This window comes from Leopardus geoffroyi, chromosome E1, assembly GCF_018350155.1.
Source record: "Leopardus geoffroyi isolate Oge1 chromosome E1, O.geoffroyi_Oge1_pat1.0, whole genome shotgun sequence".
NCBI lineage: Eukaryota > Metazoa > Chordata > Mammalia > Carnivora > Felidae > Leopardus > Leopardus geoffroyi.
In genome coordinates this window covers 57,927,814-57,949,293 of record NC_059330.1, presented here as the reverse complement: position 1 = coordinate 57,949,293, position 21,480 = coordinate 57,927,814, and the positions used below count along the sequence as shown (strand labels likewise).

Below are 21,480 nucleotides of genomic sequence, written 5' to 3'. Positions count from 1 at the left end.
GTGGTTTGTATATTTCGGGAATCCCTCTGGGTGCCACGTGTGAACAGATGGGGGGCGGGGACAGGCGCAGGGGCAGGAAGCCCAGCTAGGAGGAGCCTTTTGCCATAATCCGGGAGAGAGACCACGAGACGGTGGTGGCCCAGATCAGCGTGTCAGCGACGAAGGCGTGAGGGGCGAATGGCTTTTGGCCGCAGAGCCCGTGGGGCTCGGACGGGTTGGAAATAGAGTCTTTGACGACGACAGCCTGAGCCCCAGCCGCTCTGGGCTGGCCCACTGGAGGGGCGGAACTGCCATTAGCTGGAGGCGGTGAGCAGAGCAGGCTGAGGGGAAGACAGACCGTTCTGGCCACGTTGGGCTTGAGATGTCGTCTGGACGCGCAAATGGAGACGCTGCGTGGGCGGGTGGATACGGGAGTCCGAGGGTCGGGAGGGCGGTCTGGCTTGGGGACACAAACGCGTGTGTGGTGCCACCCACACGTGGCTGGTTCTTAAAGCCATGCCGTTGGGTGAGGTCGCCGAGGTGAGAGCGATCGAGAGGGCTCACACCCTGGGAGTCTCCAGCATGCAAACCTCCAAAGTGTCAAAGCACCGCCTGATGGCGGTGACTGGGAGAGCCTGGTGTCCTGGATGCCAACGGGAGACCGTGTGCCCAGGATGGGGAGTGACCTGGGAGCGCCCTTCACCTGCGCTGCTGAGGGCCGTACCGTTGGGGTCGCGCCCTGACCTTTTCTGTGATCTCCATTGGCCCTAGTTGGTGGCAGTTCTGAGAGAGGTCAAGTACCTGGGTTTCCAGCAGCAAAAAGAGATCCCAAGCAGTGCCGAGGATCTGTTCTCACAGCATGAGACCTTCCGGAAGTTTGTGGGCAACTTGGAACTCATCGTTGGCTGGTACAACGAGGTGAGCTGGTGTAGTTTGGTTTTACTTGCCGAGTTTCAGGTTTTGTTTAGGACCAACAAAGGGGTGGGGTCTCCAAGCGCAGTAGAGGAGGTGAGGACCCCCTCTTGTTACAACGTGGCTCGAGCCACTCCACCATCAACCCAAACAGCGGCGGCAAAGATGGCGACGGAACAGCCAGCGATGGAAACCTTACTTCCACTGGACGTTGGCCTCCGTCCCACGATTGCTTAGAGGTGCCGTACTCTCCTAAACGTAGTTTGCCCTTGGGGAATCTCAAAGTCATTCCGTTACTCCCAGTGGGGTGTGGCGGGGTGGGCGTCTCCTGGAATCCAGCCGGGTTTACAAATTTCCCAGCGACCCTGTGACCCAAAAGGTGGAGGGCGGGAGCTGGCCTCGAGGAAGGCTGGACCGGGACCTGGGAGGGGACAGGTCCACCTGTGCTCTGTGGAACAAGAGGTCCTCTTCCGCCAGATCTGGGGACCTCACGCAGGTGGTCGTGCAGAGGCTGGTTCCGAATCAGGGCTCCCAGTGACTGACTGGCCCCGGGGGCCGGGGCCTCTGGCTCCGGGGCTGTTTGTTCCACGCACCTCCTTCCTGGCACGAGAGCCCCTGGAAGCTGAATCCGAAATCAGAAGGGGACGCGGGGAGGCGTGGACTCGGGTCGCCGTGGGCCGTGGCGGGCACCCCTTTCCGCACAGACCCCAGAAGACGCTGCCGTTGGTGCCACGTGACCTTCGCTCCTGCCCAGGCTGCGGCGGACGAGGCTGCACGTGAGCTCTGCGTGAGCCTCCTGGGGTGGCCGCCACAGGCCGCCACAGACGCAGTGGCTTCCGACAGCACACGTCTACTCTCTTCCGGCTCTGAGATCAGAAGTCCAAGGTCCGCTTCCTTCTGCTGAAATCAGAGACGGGCCGCTTCCTGGCGGGCTAAGCCGCCTCCTCGCCTGCCTCCTCGAGGCCACCACTTTCCGCGTCCCTCTGCCGTCAGACGACACCCCTCCGGCCTCTGCCTCCTTTGTTACGTCCCTTCTTCCCCTCCGACCTTCTCGCCTCCCTCTCACGAGGACCTTGTGATTGCATCGGGCCAGCCTGCCCGGATAATTCTGGACCACCTACCGGAGCCGAGGTCTCTAAGTGAATCTCATCCGCAAATTCTCTTTTGCCGGGTAAGGTGGGACGGTCGCAGATCCCAGGGACTAGGACGCCGACGTCCTTGGAGAACCATTTGGCCCACCACACCCGCCTGATCCACGGGGCCACCAAGATTCCCTCTCCTTGGAGCCCCGGGAATTTGGAATTGGCTGCCAGCCTCCTTCACGTGGGAGTCACAGAGAGACGGAGAAGGACAGAAGCACAGGCTGTGGAAGGAAGGGAACAGGCACTCAGCCCGTGGCCAGAGAGGCCCCGAGAGTCCAAGGAGGTGCCTGAACGTGGACTTTGCTGGTCCCATCCCCTTGGGTCCCCCAGATGCGTCCACGTCTGTGGATTTCCTGTTGGTAACCTTACTTGTTCTGCACTCTCGTGAGATTCAAGCCACCGACGGCAGGTTCACGGTTCTCGCAGCGAGCTTGCCCCCGACGGGAAGCACCGTCTGGGGCCTGGAACGTTTCCATTTTTGTTCTTGTGCTTTGTGCCTCAGATCCGCCCAAGAGATGCCTCTGTTCATGAGTTCCTGAGCCGAGGGCCCCTTTCTTAGAGCCGCGGGGCCGTGCCTCTGTTGCCTTCCCTCGCCTGTCTTGCAGGAGTCCTGTGCCAAATGCCCGGGTCCATCCCGCACGGGCAGGGGAGCGTTTGCACCTGCTGTCCGTCCCCTCCCCAGCAACCTCCCTAGGTTCCATGTGAGCTGGTATTCACTGGAGCACGGCACGCCCTGCACCTCCCTCCTAGGACCTAAGAAAATGGCAGCAGTAACATTGAGTCCAAAGGGTGTTTCCGGAATAGCAGATCGTGCTTAGCCAACCTCTCCTGTAGGGGACTGGACCGAGCCCAGCAATCTGGTGCCAGCCAAGAGAAGAGTCAGAATATCCGAAGATTAAGAGAGAGGCCTTGGGGAGACCCGGGAAGCCCCCCGCTCCTGGTGGAGGTGACCCCTTTCGTGACCATGCTGGCAAAGCCGAGCGCGAAGTGAAGCGGGCCGGCTCGGGCCGTCACGTTGATTTGTCAGAAATACCGCTGCCACGCGGTGGTCAGTGGAAACTGAAGGAAGCTCGTTTTCACCAATCGCGTTTCTCAAAATTGTAAGTGGCTCGCTTATGTGTGCCGTCCCGCATCAGGCTCTGTGCTGACAGCGTGGAACCTGCTGGGGATTCTCTCTCCCCTTCTCTCTGCCCTTCCCCTGCTCGCTCGCTCGCTCGCTCTCTCAAAATAAATAAATAAATAAATGTAAAAAAAGAGCCCGTCTTTGACTTCTGTATTTCCGCACGAAACCCAGCCACGCCCACTGCTCTCCAACTCAAGAAGCCAGGAGCACGTTCGCTGCGGCTACAGATGCAGTCTGTCCCTCTTCTGTCCCCTTCTGTCCCTCTGCTGATACAAACGTTGGGTTAGGGTGAGGAGGCCTGGAGCTAGAGACGCTCGCTGCTGACGCGGATTCCCCTCTTTAGAGACGTGCCGGGCCCTTCTCGTCCTTCTCGTGCTTTCTGTTGGCAAGAGACCACTGGCCTGCAGACGGCTCAGGTCTGTTAGTGTCCGAGCCAGAGAGGGGCACGCGGTGCTTCAAGGAGTCTGCTGGGGTATCCGAGGGACCGCCCGAGTGTGTTTTTTTCCCCAGGTCACACCTCTGAGGACAGCACCCTAAAGGCGTGGGTTTATAACATAGGCTCTTAAAAAATACACAGGACGGACGTATCCTTACGTGGATCTCATCGCCGTGGGCTCTGTTTACTCTGGCACTTACGACAGACATAGTGGCTACTTTTCTGGGCGGTTACTACGGAAAATAGGCAATAAACGAACGGCCTTCCTGAGGCCCTGAGTGGCCACGTGCGTCGTGGACGGGACGCGCAGCCTGAGGCGGCCCCGGCCAGGCTGGCCTTGGATTCGGAGCCCGGGACATACCTCCCGTCTCTGCCCGTGACGCCGTCATCAGGAACGCAGCACCTTTCCCAGCTGGAGAAGTTCTGCACGAAGGGTTCCCCGCCGAACTCTAGTCACAGGACTTAGTGACTAAACACACCACAGAGGCGTGCTATGAAACGATCTCACTTGGGATACGTTCTCAAAGCAACGGCGCGGGTAATTGGGAGGGGACCGCGGCCCGTTATGGTTATTTTGTATCTAAACTCTGACGAGTGGAATCCGTACCTTCTCGTTCACTCGCTTTGTAATTCCATAGATGGAATTCTCTTCTTTCCGTCCTGTTTCTATCGGTGGTAGGTTTGTAAGCTTGACTTCTCTGGCCTCACCCACCTGCTTAGAGAGTGAACCACATGAAAACAGCTGAGGGCAGAGGTCAGCGGAAAGGGGTGGCGGGGGGGAGGGGGGGGGCACGTAAAAGGACCGAATAAATGTATGTGAAGGATTATTCTGAAAGGCAAGAGTGGTCAGCGTTTAATGTACGATTTTAACTCTGTTTTGCATCCCTCGCTTTATAAAGTACAAGTGTCCTTGAAAAGTCATATAAAATAAAAATGTTGCTAGGTAAAAGGACATTCCAAGACTCCAATGGTGTCTCCAATGGTCATTTAAAGGAATAATTTACAGGGGCGCCTGGGTGGCTCAGTTGGTTGAGCGTCCAACTTCGGTTCAGATCATGATCTCACGGCTCGTGAGTTCGAGCCCCGCATCGGGCTCTGTGCTGATGGCTCAGAGCCTGGAGCCTGCTTCGGATTCTGTCTCCCTCCCTCTCTGTCCCTCCCCTGCTCACGCTCATGTGCGCTCTCTCTCTCTCTCTCTCTCAAAATCAATAAACATTAAATTTTTTAAAAAGTTAAAAAATAAAGGAATAATTTATAAAAAATATATACACCCTCCTTCTCCTTTTTTCCTCCTGTTTTGTGAATTGATGTTTTTTCCAAGCCTTAAATGAATTTCTCTATTAGAGCAGGGTAGAAGTGTATCAACACTATATAGGACCTGGATGAGTGCTCTGATTCACAAACAGCTTGAATAGCTTCCCTGTAGATCCTAGATCTCCTTTTCTATTTCTTTTTTTAGTTGTTTTTAAAATTGTTTAAATGTTTGTTTATTTTTGAGAGAGAGAACAGAGGATGATGGGGGGCAGGAGGGGCAGAGAGAGGGAGACACAGAATCTGAAACAGGATCCAGGCTCCGAGCCGTCAGCGCAGAGCCCGATGCAGGGCCCGAACTCACGAGCCGTGAGATCATGATCTCAGCGGAAGTCGGACGCTTAACCAACTGAGCCACCCAGGCACCCCTCCTTTTTTATTTTTTAAAGTTTATTTATTTTGAGAGTGAGAAAGAACATGCGAACAGGAGGGGCAGAGAGAGGGAGAATCCCAAGCAGGCTCCACACTGTCAGCGCAGAGCCCAGTGTGGGGCTTGAACTCATGAACTGCGAGATCGTGTCCTGAGCTGAAATCGAGTCGGAGGCTTAGCCAACTGAGCGCAGCTCCCCCGCCCCGCCCTGCCACACACACACACCGCCCAGGCTCCCCCTGGATCTCCTTTATGTACCTAAGTTGCAGGCTTGGGGTTTATGACCAAGGAGAGATTCTGAGCCCCGACCTGCTTCAGTTACTCGTGTCCATTTCTCTGAGTTTCTTTGTATGATTTTAAGCCAAATAAAAACAGTTTTGGATTACACACTCATTATTGTCCCATTATCCCCTTTCCTTCTGTTTCTACCCCCATTCCGTAGGTAGCCAAGAGTTAAGTGCATACGTAAATCCTTGGTGATAAAATTAGTTTGTAGAAGCTGAAATCTCCTGGAATTTGAATTATACATAATTCCCAATTAAATGACACAAGTTGTAATTGGTTTGGTTGGTAGTGGGTAAGAAAACCCTAACCGTGAGACCATTTAAAATCTGGCTGGATTTGGAGCAAAGGCCCTGAGACTGTAGCCTTTTTGTTGCAGATAAAGACCACCGTGATGGATGTAGAATTTCCACTAATAAAGTCAGAACTGGAAGCAATCGATGTCAAGTTATTGACTGCTGAAACAACGCTGTTCTGGAACGGGGAAGGTACTGAAGCCATGTTTGTCTCACTGGAAGGGTGACCAGCAGATCAATGGCGGTGGGACGGGGTGGGGGGGATGTCCTCCCTGTCCAGCATCTGTCCTATGACACTTGCAAATGGCTGCTTCTGCCTCCCGGTTGGGTGGGTCCACTTTGACTCCAGTGGGGTTATGTTAAAGGTCATCGGAGAGTTCCACCTGCTTGCCCTGTCCCAAAGAGCCCATTGGTGTCACTTACAAATGGAATCAGGCAAAGACCCCTCCGGGGAACACCAAGGGTCCCAAAGTTTTCACAGTGGGCTTGTGGGGCCTGGGGCTCTTTGGTGGTTTCCTGGGCAGGTGTCGGAGAAGCAGAAAGAAGTGTGCTCATGAAGTCCCTTCTTCCTACCACGGGAGCAGGCAGAAGCCTTCCCCCCTGATGTCCCTCCCCTCTGGACCCACCTCTGGATGGCCACCACCGCCAAGGCTGTCTCCTTTATCAAGGCCTGCAACTTGCCCTGGGCCGTTTTTCGGCCATATCCTATCTCCACTGTCTCAATTAGAAGGTGGGACCGTCCACCTCCCTGCAGCCGGGGTTGGCCTGGACTTTCCGTGCAGAGAAGATACACTGCTTCTCACTGTGGCCCAAGGACGCACCTCTTTCCAGCCGCTGTGGCCCAGGACGCTGAGACCTGTCACCATGCTCATGTGTCTCCAGTGCCCTGCTGGTGGTTGGAGGGGCAGGGGCGCGAAGGGTCCCCTTGGGGCGTGGGGGCCCGAGAACCGATAACCCACCTATTTGGGGATAGGGAAGTCCTGCTTCCGAACAGACGCTGCGTGCATCATGTGTCAGCATTGCGTTTGGAGAACTCTGGATGAGCAGCGGGCATGTTTTCCAAGCGCTGTCTGGCAGTGATGAGCGCTAAAGCCTGCCCAAGACTTTTCACTGTTCTGAATTGTTCATTTCGTTATGTTCCTTGATGCTTATATTTTAGGTGTGTTAGAGTATATCCAAGACTTGCGAGAAATTCTACATAACTTGCAGAACAGGATGCAAAAAGCCAAGCAAAATATAGATGGAATTTCTCAGGCCATGAAGGTGAGTAAGCAGCAAGGTATTATAGAGCAGGGCTTAACCAGAAGCCCAGGAGAGGGTCCTGGGGAAAAGGCACCCGCGGAGATGCTCACAGAGAGTCCCAAAGGCAGCAGGAACTTGTTGTGTGAGGCTCTGGACTGCACAACGATGTCAAGGTGGTCCCAAGGCAGAGAAGTCCCAGGCCAGGGTGCAGAATTCAATTCTGTTCCGTTCTGTTGAGCTCGGCAAGAGTGCTTGTAGGGTCCTCTCTCTGCCGGGAAGGCACTGGGAACAGGGGGGCAGGAAGGTACCCTGAGACTCAGCTCCGCTCAGGGAGGCACCGAGCTGACTTTCACTCAAGCCCAATCCAGGAAACTGGGGGCGAATTCCTTCACTAGCCTCCCCACGGTCCGTCATCAAGGCCCCAACGTGCAGAGAGACATCTGCAGCGACACATCCAAAGGGGAGCTTGAACTGCCCCGCCTCGTTAATTTACAGTCTACTACATGACTCCATTTTTTTTAAGTTTATTTCTTTAAGTGATCTCTACGCTCAACGTGGGGCTCAAACTCATGACCCTGAGATTAAGAATCACGTGCTCCACTGACTGAGCCAACCAGGAGGCGCCCCACTCCATTTCATTTTTAAAACAATCATGTTTAAGCTCTATTTCTCCATCGATATATCAAGATTAAATAATCACATTCTGTTTTACTGCCCATTGTGCCCCCACCCATGGGACCTCAGATCTTCTGCCACCTCCGGCCCCTTCCCTGCAAATGTCTGAGCTGGAAGAGTTTCACGTTTCTGACTCCGGCCATCGTTTGGTTTTGAGTCTCCTTGGTCATGGTGTGAACTTTCTTTTCTTTTCTCTTTTTTCTTTTCTATGTTTATTTTTGAGAGGGAGGGAGGGAGGGGCTCACCAACACCCGCTTGGGTTTACTCCATAAACCGTAGACCGGGATCATTGCTCGGTTGTCGCTTGAGTGGAATATTTCTTCAGGTGGTTTCTGCGGGCAGGAAAGGTGCATTGATGACCTAGTGGGTCCTTGCTTGTCCAAAAATCTGTCTCTCTTGACCTCACCTGCAGCTGTCCTGTCCAGGTGAGCGATTTTTTTGATACGGTCCTTTCCTTTCAACAGTCTAGAGACATCTGTGTATCAGCGAGCTCACGCTGCCCTGACAAAGCCCGCTGGCTGGGCGGCTTAAACAGCAGAAGTTCATTTCCTCACAGTCTGGGAGGCAGGACGTCTGGATAGGGTGCCGTCGGGGTGGTTTTCCAGAGGTCTCTGTCCTGAGTTCCCAGACGGCCGTCTCCTCCCCGTGTCTTCATGTGGTAGTCCCTCTGTGTATGTCTGTGTCCTGATCTCCCCTTGTTATAAGGACATGAGTCATACTGGGCTCGGGCCCACCTAATGGCCCCATTTTGCCTTCACCAGCTCTTTAAAGACCCCTTTCTAGACACGTCCCACGATACCAGGGGGTCTGGGCGTCAGCCTGTGAATTTGGGGGACACGGTTCAGCCGTCACAGTCCCTGTCTCCCAGGCCCACGTTGACAAGGCTGGCGATGGTGTGACTGTCCTGTGGGTGCCCCTGCCCTCTCTGTAGGCACGTAAAGTTCTTCGTCACCGTCGGGGCTCAGAAATGCCCCCGCAGTGCGTCTGGACAGGTGTCTCCTCTTGTTAACGCTCCCCAGACTTGGTTAAGTGCTTCCTGTCCCAAAGAGGCCAAATCTTCTGTACCTGCTCAGTGTCTCATGGGTACCCCCTTCGGGAGCCCTGCCAGTCTCCACGTTCTCCACCGGGCACAGCGGCAATGCTGGTTCTCCTGGCTCTGAGCTTGCTGGGGTCAGGAGTGCGTTCTGACTGCGCCCTCTGTGTCAGAGCAGGAAGGGGGGTTGGGGACATTAGCCTGGCTGCCATAACACGACATCTCAGCCTCCAATAGCACACGTTGGCTCGGCTCTGCTCTAGAAGCTGCAGGTCTAAGATCAGGGTGCCGTCAGCCGTAGTTGATGGCGAGGGCCCCTTTCCTGCCTCACATGGTGAGGATACAGTCTCTCTGCCTTTTCCCATAAGGACACTAATCCCATCGAGGGGCCCCATCTCATCTGGCTGGCCCTTCTCACCTCCCACATTAATCTCAGTTACAAGGGGAGCAGTCACCGGGCCCCTCATGCTGGCCTCAGGGCCCTGCCCCCAGCCGTGTCCTCTACACGTCCATTCAGAAGCTGCAGCCCGGCCGGAAGGGAGGGGGTGGATGGAGGGCCACCTCACTCAGGGTTTGGGTGCAGAAGCGGGGTCTGGCTCGCCCAGGCCCTCACACGGATTACTCCATCCAAAAACAGCAACCCAAACAAGACAGTAAATAGTATCTGACTCCCCGGCTGCATGAGGAAACCAAGTAATTGGAAAAGAAAACAATTCAAGTCAGTCTATTAGACCTGAAATAAATAATGCAAAAAAAATAAATAAGGCACATGTAATTCTCAAATACTGGGGAGAAGGGAGAGGCAGGTGAGCTAAACCTTGGTTGCTCACACTCGAGTCACAAGACGGTCTAGACATGACTCAATCTGACACAGAGAGTCCCACAAACCATCTCGAGTGCTGGGGCAGCCAAAGTTTCCAGGGGGGACCAGGATGGGGAGACAGGAAGACATGGGGCCAAGGGGGTGTGGGTTTTGTCCAGAAACTTTTCCCACTCAGTGTTTTGTTGCTGTGTGTATTGATGAGAATTTAAAATGAAAAAAAAAGGGGGCACCTGGGTGGCTCAGTAGGTTGGGCATCCAACTTCCACTCAGGTCACGATATCATGGTTCATGGGTTCGAGCCCCGTGTTGGGCTCCGTGCTGACAGCTCAGAACCTGGAGCCTGCTTCGGATTCTGTGTGTATATGTATGTGTCTCTCTCTGCCCCTCCCCTGCTCACACTCTGTCTCTCTTGCTCTCAAAAATAACATGTTTAAAAAAAAATTTTTTTTAAAGATCTAACTATTGGATAATAGAGCAAAATCAATATCGTAATTGCCGATGACAAGAATCCTTGTAGTAGAGGTCCCAATTATAGGAGGGTCAGAGCCCCCTATCCCCGCTCCCCCGAACCAGCAGTAGGTCAGCTGTCCCCACAAGAGGGACTCCTCCCTCTGGGCCTGCTATTCGGAGCCATGGATGCTCTGCCCAGCTCTGACCACACACCCCTCACCACAGATGCCTGCCCCAGGGTGATTCCTCTTGGGCCTGGTCAGGCAGGTAGAGCCATCCAGTGGTCTCCCTGCACCCCCCACCCCCCGAGGCTCTGCCTGGCTTTTAGGCAAACCGTCTAAGCTCTCTGCTCAAGTGTCCTCAGGGGCCCCCAGGCCTCTCCGAGGGACAAGGACATTCGCGTCAACGAGCAGGCAGCGAAGGCACAAGACCACAGGTGTTCTCCCCATATGTTTTCCTCACTCCCACCTGTGCCCTGCAGGACTGGTCGGCCAACCCGATGTTTGAGAGAAAGGACAATAAGAAGGAGGCCCTGTTGGACTTGGACGGAAGGATGGTCAATCTCAACAAGCGCTACACTGCGGTCAAGGACGCCGGTGTCAAGATTCAAGCCATGGTCATGGTAAGGACTCGCCCAGAAGGGGCTTCGAGAGGCCACTCAGCTTCAGTAGAAGAGGGAGAGCCAGAGATGCCACAAAAATTACTTTAGTGGTCACGGAAGTTACTCTCTTTACTCCGAGGGTCTCACTTGCATGCAGAAAGCAGACAGACTATGGTAAATGTACCCTCGGTTAACGAGTTTCTCTTGCTATGGGCCTGCCCTCCTCCGTGCTAAGGGGTCGGCACGCCCTACCCTGCACAAAAGTGGTATAGACAAGTGACATCGTCGTACAAGGTCAGCAAATCTTGTTTCCCTGGGTTACGCTGCTTGAGGACAGGCGCCGTGTGTCTCTGTTGTCCTTGGCGCTTTCCCGACACGAGCGCGAGGAGGAAACGAAACACGTAAACGCGGGTGAGGAATGTGGAACGTGTGTGCCTGGTGTCCCGGTGCCGACACGTGCCGACTGGGGGGATGTGAGAGCACTCACCTGCTGGGCTGCCCCGAGCATAGGTTGTGCCTTGTTGCCAACAGCCTCAAGAGGCCGTGGGCCTCTGTCCCGGCCGGGGCACTCTGAGGGAGAAGGAGAAGCGGTAGCCTGGCGCCCCTGGAAGTTCTACCCAGGTTCCCGACGACGCGGGGGTTCTCACACCTTCCTCACTGGCCGCCGTTTGATCCGGCTTGCGTTTTCGCTTGTTTCTGAGGCACGTATGAGAGGTGGAGCTCTGCCTTGGCCCCCAAAAAAGAAGATTCTACCTTGAGCTCAAGATATTTTCAGGGCAGTTGTTTTTGGGTTTTCTGATGCTTGGTACAAATCACGGATGTGGACTTCAGTGATGGATCACCACACCCAGACAGACCGCAGCACCACCACCCGCTCCCCCACCCACCGCCCCGCCCGGGAGGAGGGTCTCTCATTGGCTGTTCTCATGGTCAAGCCATTGTTTACAAGGCCATTGCCCCGGTGGAGTTACTTGAGACTGGATCAGAAGATATTTTGTCTCGTTTCCAGACCCTCTTCCTTCCCCTTTGCCTTGGTGCCAGAAGCTCCCACTAAATTAAAATGTGTAGCTGCAAACATATTACTTGGAAGCGTTGACCAATTAACCTGTGAATGCTCTCAGATGTGTTGGAAATGGGCAACGCAGAGAGAAATTTGGCTGGAGTGAGGGAAAGGTCCACAACACAATGGCACAGAAAGAGGACAGAGAGGAGGCAGTGCGCCGGGGAATAGGAACCTCGGAAAAGTGGAAGCCAGCGAGCTGAGGAGGCAAGGCTTTGTTGTCCCATTTGCCAGAGTCCTCGATGCACATAATAATCCTCTGAACCATTTCTTTCTGCCTTAGGCTGAAGTTACTTAGGCCTGTGTCTTCTTTCCCCTATTAGAAGATAACTGCCCTGAGGGTGCAGACTGGGCCATATTCATCTTTGTTTACCCTATAGCTCTCAGTGTCTTACAGATTCATCCATCTGTTCATCTACCCATCCATCTATCCACCCATCCGTCTACCCATCCATCCATCCACCCACTCAACCAACCATCCATCCATCCATCCACACATCCAACCACTCATCCATCTAGCCATCTAATCATCCATCCTCCCATCCACCTCTCCGTCCACCCACTCATCCATCCATCCATCCATCCATCCATCCATCCAAACACCCATCCACTCATCATTCCACCCACCCATCCATCCATTCACCAGCTCCTGCTTTGTCCCAAGCATCCTGCCACAAGCTGAAGGTACAGTGGTGGAAAGGACAGTCAATCCATGAACTCATGTAGCTTGGTATTAAGGGGAGGTACAGACTAAACACAAATAAAATAATTCAGGGTTGTCATCTGTGCTATAGTAGGCACAAATAATGGATTGCTAGAGGGATTACAGGTAAGAGGCAGGAACAGAAGCCAAATCTGAGATGAATAGGGTGTGGTCAATGGGGGGGTAGGCGGGGGGCTTTCCTTTGTGAGGAGGTAACATTTGGGCTGAAACCTAAAAGGTTAGAAGAAGGAAGGCTTGGCAAGAATGGGAAGCAAGAATGGGAAGCAGCCTGTGGGAAGGCTCTGACGTAGAAAAGAGCCCGGCACTTTCAAGAAGCTAAAAGCAACCCCGTGTGCCTGGAGTATGTGAACAGGGACAAGAGTAGCCCAGAGAGTCCCCTAGTGAGTTGGTTAAAGAAGGAGCAGGTGAATCCATGAAGCATCAGCCGACTGTGCAGTTCTGTTCGCAGGAAAATGCTGAGCTGTTCAGAGCAGATACGACGAGCCAGTCCTGGAAAGACTACATCAACTACATTGACGACATGGTCCTGGACGAATTTGACCATTTCATCCGCAAATCTCTGAATTACCTAATGGACAACATGGTCACGGATGTGAGTTATAAACATAAGATACACACACATTTGTGCTGTACTTACGGTATCGTAAGTGTAAAATAAGGTCTACTTTGCAAAATCTATAGCTTGCATAGACCAGGCTATCACGTTACAAGTAAACAGACGTTAAAACCTGCCTAGGGGGAGCTCCTCACCCTGGACTTGAAACTGAAATTCCTGCATGCCAGGACCCTCTTCAGGCCCCAGCACTCAGGGCATCTGGTCACCGTACATCGGCCAGGCCCTGCCTTGCTGCTAGGTGAGGGAAAGCAGGCACCGCTGGCCCCCTAGTCTTACGGATTGGGCAGGGTGTACCCTCCTGTCGGCAACATCAGCTACCGACCGACTCAGCCCTCCGCGGGGTGGGCGGGAGTGTAAAGCAGGTCGGCAAAGAGGACGTGCTGGTTGATTTCATCCCGGAATGTTCTCCATCGTTTTCCCTGTGGGTCAGCCCTCCCCGAGCCATATCTTTTTCGTTACAGTAGTTCCCAAATGGTATTGAATATGCTAGTAGGGCAAGATCAAAGATCCCCCGGCCCACCCAGTGCACCCACTGGAAAGACAGTGGGAAGGACAGCGAGGCACCCTCGGACCAGCTGCAGAGATGGATGGTTCATGCTTGAGCCCAGCACATACGTCTCAAAGGCCAGGTGTCACCAGACCATCACAGACCCCAAATTCTGTTGATGGATCATCGTCGTTACTACCGACTCTAAGGTTCACCAAGCAACCCACAGTGATGCCAAGTGTCAGCAAGTTCTGTAATTTATAGTTAGTCACCATCAAAACCATGACGATCCCCTGATGACAAAATGTCCTTCTCCAAAAGTCCCAGGGAGTCCCCATATTTGCACGCGGCCCAGCAGCAAGAGTAGAGCCCTGAGTCAGAGGCTTTAGAAAAGCCTGGTCATCTGAGTTGGTGGCAACTGACCTTTTGTGCCAGTTAGCAATTCACTTAAACACCAGTAGACACCATCCATTGATTGTATTAGGTTCTCAAGTCAATCGCCCACAGGGCCATCATGGGACTGTGTTTAGAAGAATACTAGCAGCCGTGGAGTGGATTTCATGGCCACCCGTGGGCCTTGGCCCATCCTGGGAGCATCGCTGGTGTGGGGCTAACCTCCATCGGGTCACCTTACAAATGAGGCCATCACCCATAGCCATGCAGCCTCGCAAGGGGGATCCAGGAACAGACAGGGTTGCGGTGCACACGTGCTTTATGAACGGGAAGTCCAGTGGCTGGCTGTCCTTGCTGGGGCACAGCTGAGGCCGACCCACCTGGTGGCTGGTATTCCACAGCAGGTGTTTTAGTTGCTTCGCTAATTGGCCACAAGCCAATTTTGCCATGAAAGATAAAAGAGGGACATTAAAAAGGTCCCCATGAAACATGACAAAACTAATCATATTAATAATTTCTTCTGGGGCGCCTGGGTGGCTCAGTCAGTTGAGCGTCCGGCTTTGGCTCAGGTCATGATCTCATGGTCTGTGAGTTTGAGCCCCGCATCGGGTTCTGTGCTGATGGCTCGGAGCCTGGAGCCTGCTTTGGATTCTGTGTGTGTGTGTGTGTGTGTGTGTGTGTGTGTGTGTCTGTCTGTCTCTCTCTCTCTCTCTCTGCCCCTACCCCACTCATGCTTTGTCTCTCTCTCTCTCTCTCAAAAATAAAATCATTAAATAAATAAATAAATAAATAAATAAATAAATAAATAAATTTCTTCCTTCATTTAAGAGAGGTATCCGTTTTCCAAATACTAGGGTGCAAATTGGTAACTGATGGTATTTGCCCCGTGAAAGCGTCTCCGCTGACGTGTCCTCTTGGCACACCGTCACCGTGTGGGTTGATAGGCACCCAGCATTCTGCAGGAAATACGGGAAAATGCTGATGCCGTCGCGCGTCGTAACGGACGTGCTCTCCGTTTCTAGGAGAGTCGAGCGTGCAACCTGGCTTTACCCGGCCTTGTTTCACACTCCCAGGAAGTTCACCACCGTGTTTTCCATCAAAGCTGACACCCGCGGTTGACCTTCCGTGGCACCCACGGCGAGGGCTAGCCGAGGTTTATATCGTGTGATAAAAACGCAGACACCTCCGAGAACAAACCACCAACGGGCTATTTTTTTTTTTTTTTAATCTTTTATGGAAAAGCTGTTCAACCGTCAATGAGTTCTGTGGCGAAGTTGCTTCACCGCACAACTACCTAGAGCCAGGAGCCTCCAGAGACGGGAGGGCTGTGCTTTCTGGAGCGCAGCGAAGCCCGTCCTGCCCAGCTGGGACACCCCCCCACCCCAGCCCACCGTGCACTGTGGGCCACTCACACTCACCGGCCACCACTCCCACGCTTCATGAGTTACTGACTTACTTAGTCCTCACAATAACCTCAAGAGATGGGGACAGTTGGCGTCTCTGTTCTACACAAGATTATCCTCATTTTATGTTTTTGGGGAGCCTGGGAGGCCACGCAGCTGGTGAGCGACGGACACAGGCTTTGCAGTGAGGCGGTGGGGGGGTCCCCTGCTCCAGCCTGCTCTGGGCCCTGCAGCTCAAAGGGCCCGGGAAGGCGTGCTCCCCCAAGTGCTCCCGGCTGGCCCGGGGCAGCCCTGTGGTGCCCGGAGGGAACACTGGGACCTTGGGAGCGGTTCATCCGAGCTCGAGGTACTGAGCCCGGGACGGTCTTTTCCAGGGGAGCGTGGCACCGCTGTTTGAGGTCCTCATGCAGCTGGACGAGGACGGGCTGGTCTTCAATCCGTCCCTGGAGTTGGGCCCCGACTATGGCTTCCTGATGCTGATTGAGGGCCTGATCAACGACATCTACACTGCAGCCAAGCTCATCCCCCGGCTGGCCAAGAACCGAATGAGCTACAAGGTCAGTCCGGGCCTCATCCGGCCCCACCTTCCTCCCCTGCAGAGGCTCCTACGGCTCGGCTCCCCTGTTCCGGTCACCTCCCCGACACGCCCCGCCCCACCAAGATGGCAAGAGTGTGCTCTTACCCCGTGGGCTGGTAGTTCGCTCCCTTCTGGAGGTTAACCCTGTGAGTCCCTCAGTACTCGGGCATCTCGACCAACACGCTTCCCTGGCTCGCACATCCTCGGACCCTCGATGCATTAAACACCTGGAAACAAGACCCACTCAGAGCGGATTCTCCAGACACAAAAAGGCATAGGAAGTTAGGCTCCCCCTGGAGGGAGGTCTGAGGACGTGTTTGTCAGAGCGTTGTCTGTATAACAGGGAAACCCCAACTGGAAAAGACCTAAATGCCATCCAATAAGGGAACTCTCCAGTAGATTCCAGTAGATTTGGGCCCATCCGCACAAGGACAGCCAGCTGAGTCCCAAACACGAGCCAGGGGTGGAAGGAGGCTGGTGACAGGTTGTTAAGTGCTCATCAAGTTGTGGCACAACGCGTAGAATACGATTTCATCCGTCGACACAAACAAAAGTCTGTATTTCTGTGGATACACTCCGAACTGTTAAGAGTGCTTACCTCCGGAAACAGGATGGGGTTAAGGATGGGGGATGGTGAGGGGTCGGGGCGGGACAGGGGGTGCAAGGTTGTTTTTTATTTCATATACGTGAGCGTCGCTTGAAGTTTTGGTAACGGGCATGAATTCTTTGCAATAACAGATATTTACAACAAGAAGCTCTGTACTGTTAGGGAGGAAGGTGTGTGTGCACACGTGCGTGTGTGTGTGCCTGTGTGTGAGCGTGTGTGCCCGTGAGCGCGTGCGGTGAGGTGGGTACACAGAGGAGATAACTGGCAAGGTCAAGGGCGGCTTCCCAGAGGAGCTGAGTGTGCACGAGTCTTGGAGGGTGAGGAGGAGATTTCCAGGCCGACGGTATCGGGCAAAGAAAATGGCCTGAGGATTTCTGAGCCACAGAAAGGGGACGAGCCCGGCCCAAGTGCACACGGCAAGCTGTTCCAGAGCCCAGAATAGAGTCTGTCACCAGACATTCACTCAGGTATGGACGTGGGACCCCGTGAGCTCCGGAGTCTGGCAGGATGCGAGTCTGGAGCTCCTGCAGCCTCCGTGGGGCTCTGAGGGGATTCATTTGCTGAGGAAGCCACACGTGGAGGAGGACAGAGCAAAGTAAGACAAGGATCCTGCTGATCATGCCACGCCCCAGGCCTTGCACCCCCCCACACACACACCGGTCTCATTCCTACCTGTGGGATCTTAGTTTACGGAGGTGACTGAGCCGCGATGCGGAGAGGCCGGTGCCATTGAGAGGAAAGTTAGCGCTGCTCACAGTTCCCATAGAAACGGGAGGCCTGGCGGGCCCCGAGGGGTGGCAGGGATCCAAGCAGGTGCAGTCGAGAGGCAGAAGCAGGAATGAGGAGGATAGCCCAGGCCAGAGACTTTCGTGGGGTTTCTGCAGGAGACGCAAGGCTGGTGAGGGAAACAGCTCAGAACTGGCCAGTTTGCACTGAGGTCAGTGACTCTGAGGCCCAGGGGTCACCTCGGTTACCTGGTACCTGATCCTGGGGCACTTAGGATAGGAGGAGCGTTGGCTTGGGATAAAGGAGGTGGTGGGGGCGGGGGGGTGTCTAGACCCAGGGCTGGATGGTTTGCATATGACGGGTGTGCTCCCTGCTCCTGAGCCCTTAGTCTCGCTCAGAGTTGGCTAGTCCCCAGGAGGGTGGTGTCTCCCCAGCCAGCAAGGTTTTTTAAGATGTCAGTGAATCTTGGGGCACCTGGGCGGCTCAGTCAGTTAAGCGTCCGACTTCAGCTCAGGTCATGATCTCACCATTTGTGGGTTGGCGCCCCGCGTCAGACTCTGTGCTGACAGTTTGGAGCCTGGAACCCGCTTTGGATTCTGTGTCTCCCTCTCTCTCTGCCCCTCCCCGGCTCATTTTCTGTCTCTGTCTCAAAAAGAAATATTAAAAAAGTTTTTTAGAAGATGTCAGTGAATCTTAAGATACGAAAATAAAATTTCGTAATTTTATTTCGTAACTAAATTACGTATACGAAATTTATTACGTATTACGTATACGAAAATACGAAATGGGTTTTCCGTCGCTTGAAACGCAGAAGATTCTGTCCAGGACAGGCCTCCCCTGGTCCCCGCTCTAGCCATCGTGGTGGACTCCTTTGAGTTCCTCAGACGGCCGCGTCCTTCCAGCACAGGGCCTTTGCTTGTGCCTCGCTGCTTCTCTTGCTTTTTGCCCCCCCCCCCCCCCCCCCATCCAGCAGGGGTCAGAACAACGGTCACTTCCGCAGGGAGCGTTCCCCCCACCTCCTCCCCGGTGAACGTTAGGGCAAGTCTCAGGGTCTGGGATTCTTTGGTGAACGTCTGACCCCGCCCCCGGACCCTCCGTGCGAGCCCTGTCTAGATCCCCTGTGCCCACCCCCTCGCGTGGCGCACAGCACATGCACGGCGCGGATGAATCAATGTGTGAGTCACCGTGGGGTCCGCCAGACAAAAGTCACGTTCGACATGATCTCCTCACGGACGAACATTGCAAGTGGTCAGATTTCTGTTTCCCACCGTGAGAGGTTAGCAACGCTCCCGCCGGCAGGGAGCTTCCTTGCAGGGCGGAGAGATGACCTCCACGCCGTGACCCCCGGAAAAAACCGCTCACAGGTCTGCTTGTCTCCTGCCCGCTCCCAGGCAGACCTCGAGGACATGTCGGACCTCATAGAGGTGAGGGAGGAGTTGTCCAACCTGGTCCTCAGCGCCATGAAGGAGGCCGAGGAGTACCAGGACTCCTTCGAGAGGTACTCCTACCTGTGGATGGACGACCCCCAGGAGTTCATGAAGAACTTCCTCATCTACGGGCGGGCGGCCACCCTGGACGATTTGGACACCCGGGCCGAGGAGGCCCTCCCCAAGACGCCACCCAGCCTCGCCCAGTTCCAACAGCAGGTGCGCGTGAGCCTCACCCCCTGGGATCACCCCCCCCCACCCCAGGGAGGGAGGTCACTGGGCTCCGTTCAAACCTCCGGTGAAAGGTTTCAAAATGCGGGTTTTATTATTATTCGGGTCTGGCGACTCCAGCCGAGCAGGAGATGATCGCCATGGAAGAGTCTGTGACTCACTGGTTCCAGGAGGAGGAGGCAGGCCCCGCCCCGCAGGGCCATGGGGTCAGCACTGGGGGGCAGCACTGGGGTCAGTCCGGAGGCAGAGGGACAGAGGGGAAGGCGTGATTCACAGCCTGGAAGGAATATTCGGGAGAGGCAGGGCAAGGGGACCTAGGATCAGCTAGTGGGAATCACGTCAGTGGATTCCGCGGTGTAGGGCTGGTGCCTCGTTGTGGGGACCAGGCCCTGGGGTGCTGAGGACAGGGGAATATTGGCCCTGAGGGCGAAGAGGGTGGTTGGGGAGTGGGTTCTGGGTTGGTTGGTATAAGAAAGACGCTCCCTGGGGAGAGGCCTTCTCTGGGAATTTGCCAGCCTTGGGAGGGACCGTCCCACCAGGCTCAGCGAGGCTGCAGGTGCCAGAGCAAAAGACGGAACGTGAGAAAAACCGTTAATACGCAAACCTCCACCTGTTGCCCGCGCGCGCGGTGACGGGGAGTCGCCCGTGAGCAGCAGCGACCCGCCCCCAGGGGAGACGCGCACCAGGGCCGATGCCGCCGCACGGGGTGGGGGCGGCTGGTGGAGCGTGAGAGCCCCGAGAATGGAACGTCACGCGAAGAGGGCCAAGTTTAGGGTGCCCCGAGCCTGCCCTGACCACATTCACCTGTTGGCTTCTGGCCTGTCCTGCAGAGGCCGTGCTGGCCTTGCCCGATGGCGTCCCTTTCCGACAGGTTGCCTGAGCCGGGGACGGGCCACTGGGCTGCGGGGAACCCGGGGTTGCCGGGACGGGAAGCCGTGCCCCGCAGGGGGGTGGGGGCCGCCCGCGTGCTGTGCCGCCGCCTCCCACGGCCACCCGACTGAGCCGTGGCCCCGCTTTCCAGATCGATTCCTACGAGAAGCTGTACGAGGAGGTGTCCAAGTGTGAGAACACCAGGGTGTTCAACGGCTGGCTGCAGTGCGACTGCCGCCCCTTCAAGCAGGCTCTGCTCAACATCATCAAGCGCTGGGGTTTCATGTTCAAGCGTCACCTGAGCGAACACGTCGTCAACAGGTGGGCACCGGGACCCCGCAGCCCATCCCCCGCCACCCTGCAGAGGGCCGCGTCCCTGGAGAGCCGGGCAGACAGGCTTCCGTGGTGTGGGTGGGAGCTCCTCCGGGCCACGGGGCCGCTGGAGGTCAGGCAAAGAGGCCAGTGGGCCCCCAGCAAGGGGTGGGGGTGGGGGTCCCAGCGGAAAGGTGTCACCGGCTGTGAAGGGACACCCTGTGCTTCGTTCGACACCTGTTTATTGAGCACGCGTGGTCTGGAGCCTGGAGGGTGGGGCAGAGCAGGCTGATGTGTCACCAGGGGACCGGCCCCACGAGACCAGAGGCGGCAGTCAGGGCCTTGAGGGCACGGTGCTGGGAGGGAGTACGGGAGGGCTGAGCTCTGCCCAGGAGGCCAGTCTGAGTGGGGCTGGTAAGGCGTAGGGTGAGGGTCAAGGTGGTGTCGGGGGGCGGACAGGAGCTCTCCCTTGCTCAGCACGACCCCGCAGCACGACGGGGGAGCCCTCACGGCTGGCCGCCACCTCCGATGGGCCTCCCCCTCCCCGTGGAGGGGGGCGCCTGTCACCGGGCCCTCTCGTTCAACAGCCTGGCTGACCTAGAGGCCTTCATGAAAGTTGCCAGGATGGGCTTGACAAAGCCCCTCAAGGAGGGGGATTATGACGGTCTCGTGGAGGTGATGGGGCATCTGATGAAGGTCAAGGAGAGGCAGGTGGCCACCGACAACATGTTTGAGCCCCTGAAGCAAACCATCGAGCTGCTCAAGACCTACGGGGAGGAGATGCCAGAGGAGACGCATGTGAAGCTGCAGGTAGACAGTGGCCAGGTGCCGCGCCGTGCAGGGAAGAGGGGAGGAGGGCATCCAGGGAAGAGGGGAGGGAGACGGCCCAGTGCTGGGCAGGGTGGGGGGAGGAGGGTGTGCAGGGAAGAGGGGAGGAGGGCGTCCAGGGAAGAGGGGAGGGAGGCCGCCCAGTGCTGGGCAGGGTGGGGGGAGGAGGGTGTGCAGGGAAGAGGGGAGGAGGGCGTCCAGGGAAGAGGGGAGGGAGGCCGCCCAGTGCTGGGCAGGGTGGGGGGAGGAGTGCCTCCAGGGAAGAGGGGAGGAAGGCCTCCCAGTGCTGGGCAGGGTGAAGGGAGGTGGGTGTGCAGGGAAGAGGGGAGGAGGGCGTCCAGGGAAGAGGGGAGGGAGGCCGCCCAGTGCTGGGCAGGGTGGGGGGAGGAGGGTGTGTAGGGAAGAGGGGAGGAGGGCGTCCAGGGAAGAGGGGAGGGAGGCTGCCCAGTGCTGGGCAGGGTGGGGGGAGGAGGGGGTGCAGGGAAGAGGGGAGGAGGGCGTCCAGGGAAGAGGGGAGGGAGACGGCCCAGTGCTGGGCAGGGTG

At 55.9% G+C, this 21,480-nt stretch overlaps 1 protein-coding gene and 1 long non-coding RNA gene across 3 annotated transcripts in view; one reads left to right on the top strand and one right to left on the bottom strand.

Moving 5' to 3' along the window:
- DNAH17 (dynein axonemal heavy chain 17) overlaps positions 1-21,480 on the top strand; it is a 103,411-nt gene that overhangs the window by 15,270 nt on the left and 66,661 nt on the right. For both annotated transcript variants that reach the window (XM_045490925.1, XM_045490924.1), the window contains exons 14-22: positions 751-897; positions 5,935-6,043; positions 7,011-7,114; positions 10,556-10,696; positions 12,908-13,051; positions 15,733-15,915; positions 18,660-18,914; positions 19,948-20,117; positions 20,696-20,918. In XM_045490925.1, coding sequence (XP_045346881.1) covers positions 751-897; positions 5,935-6,043; positions 7,011-7,114; positions 10,556-10,696; positions 12,908-13,051; positions 15,733-15,915; positions 18,660-18,914; positions 19,948-20,117; positions 20,696-20,918 — 1,476 coding nt within the window. The remainder of the gene's footprint in view (positions 1-750; positions 898-5,934; positions 6,044-7,010; positions 7,115-10,555; positions 10,697-12,907; positions 13,052-15,732; positions 15,916-18,659; positions 18,915-19,947; positions 20,118-20,695; positions 20,919-21,480) is intronic.
- LOC123604633 lies at positions 3,752-11,511 on the bottom strand. Its single transcript, XR_006715402.1, has 2 exons — positions 11,163-11,511; positions 3,752-4,304 (listed from the first exon to the last, which is right to left on the bottom strand). It is a non-coding gene; the product is annotated as an uncharacterized LOC123604633 (long non-coding RNA).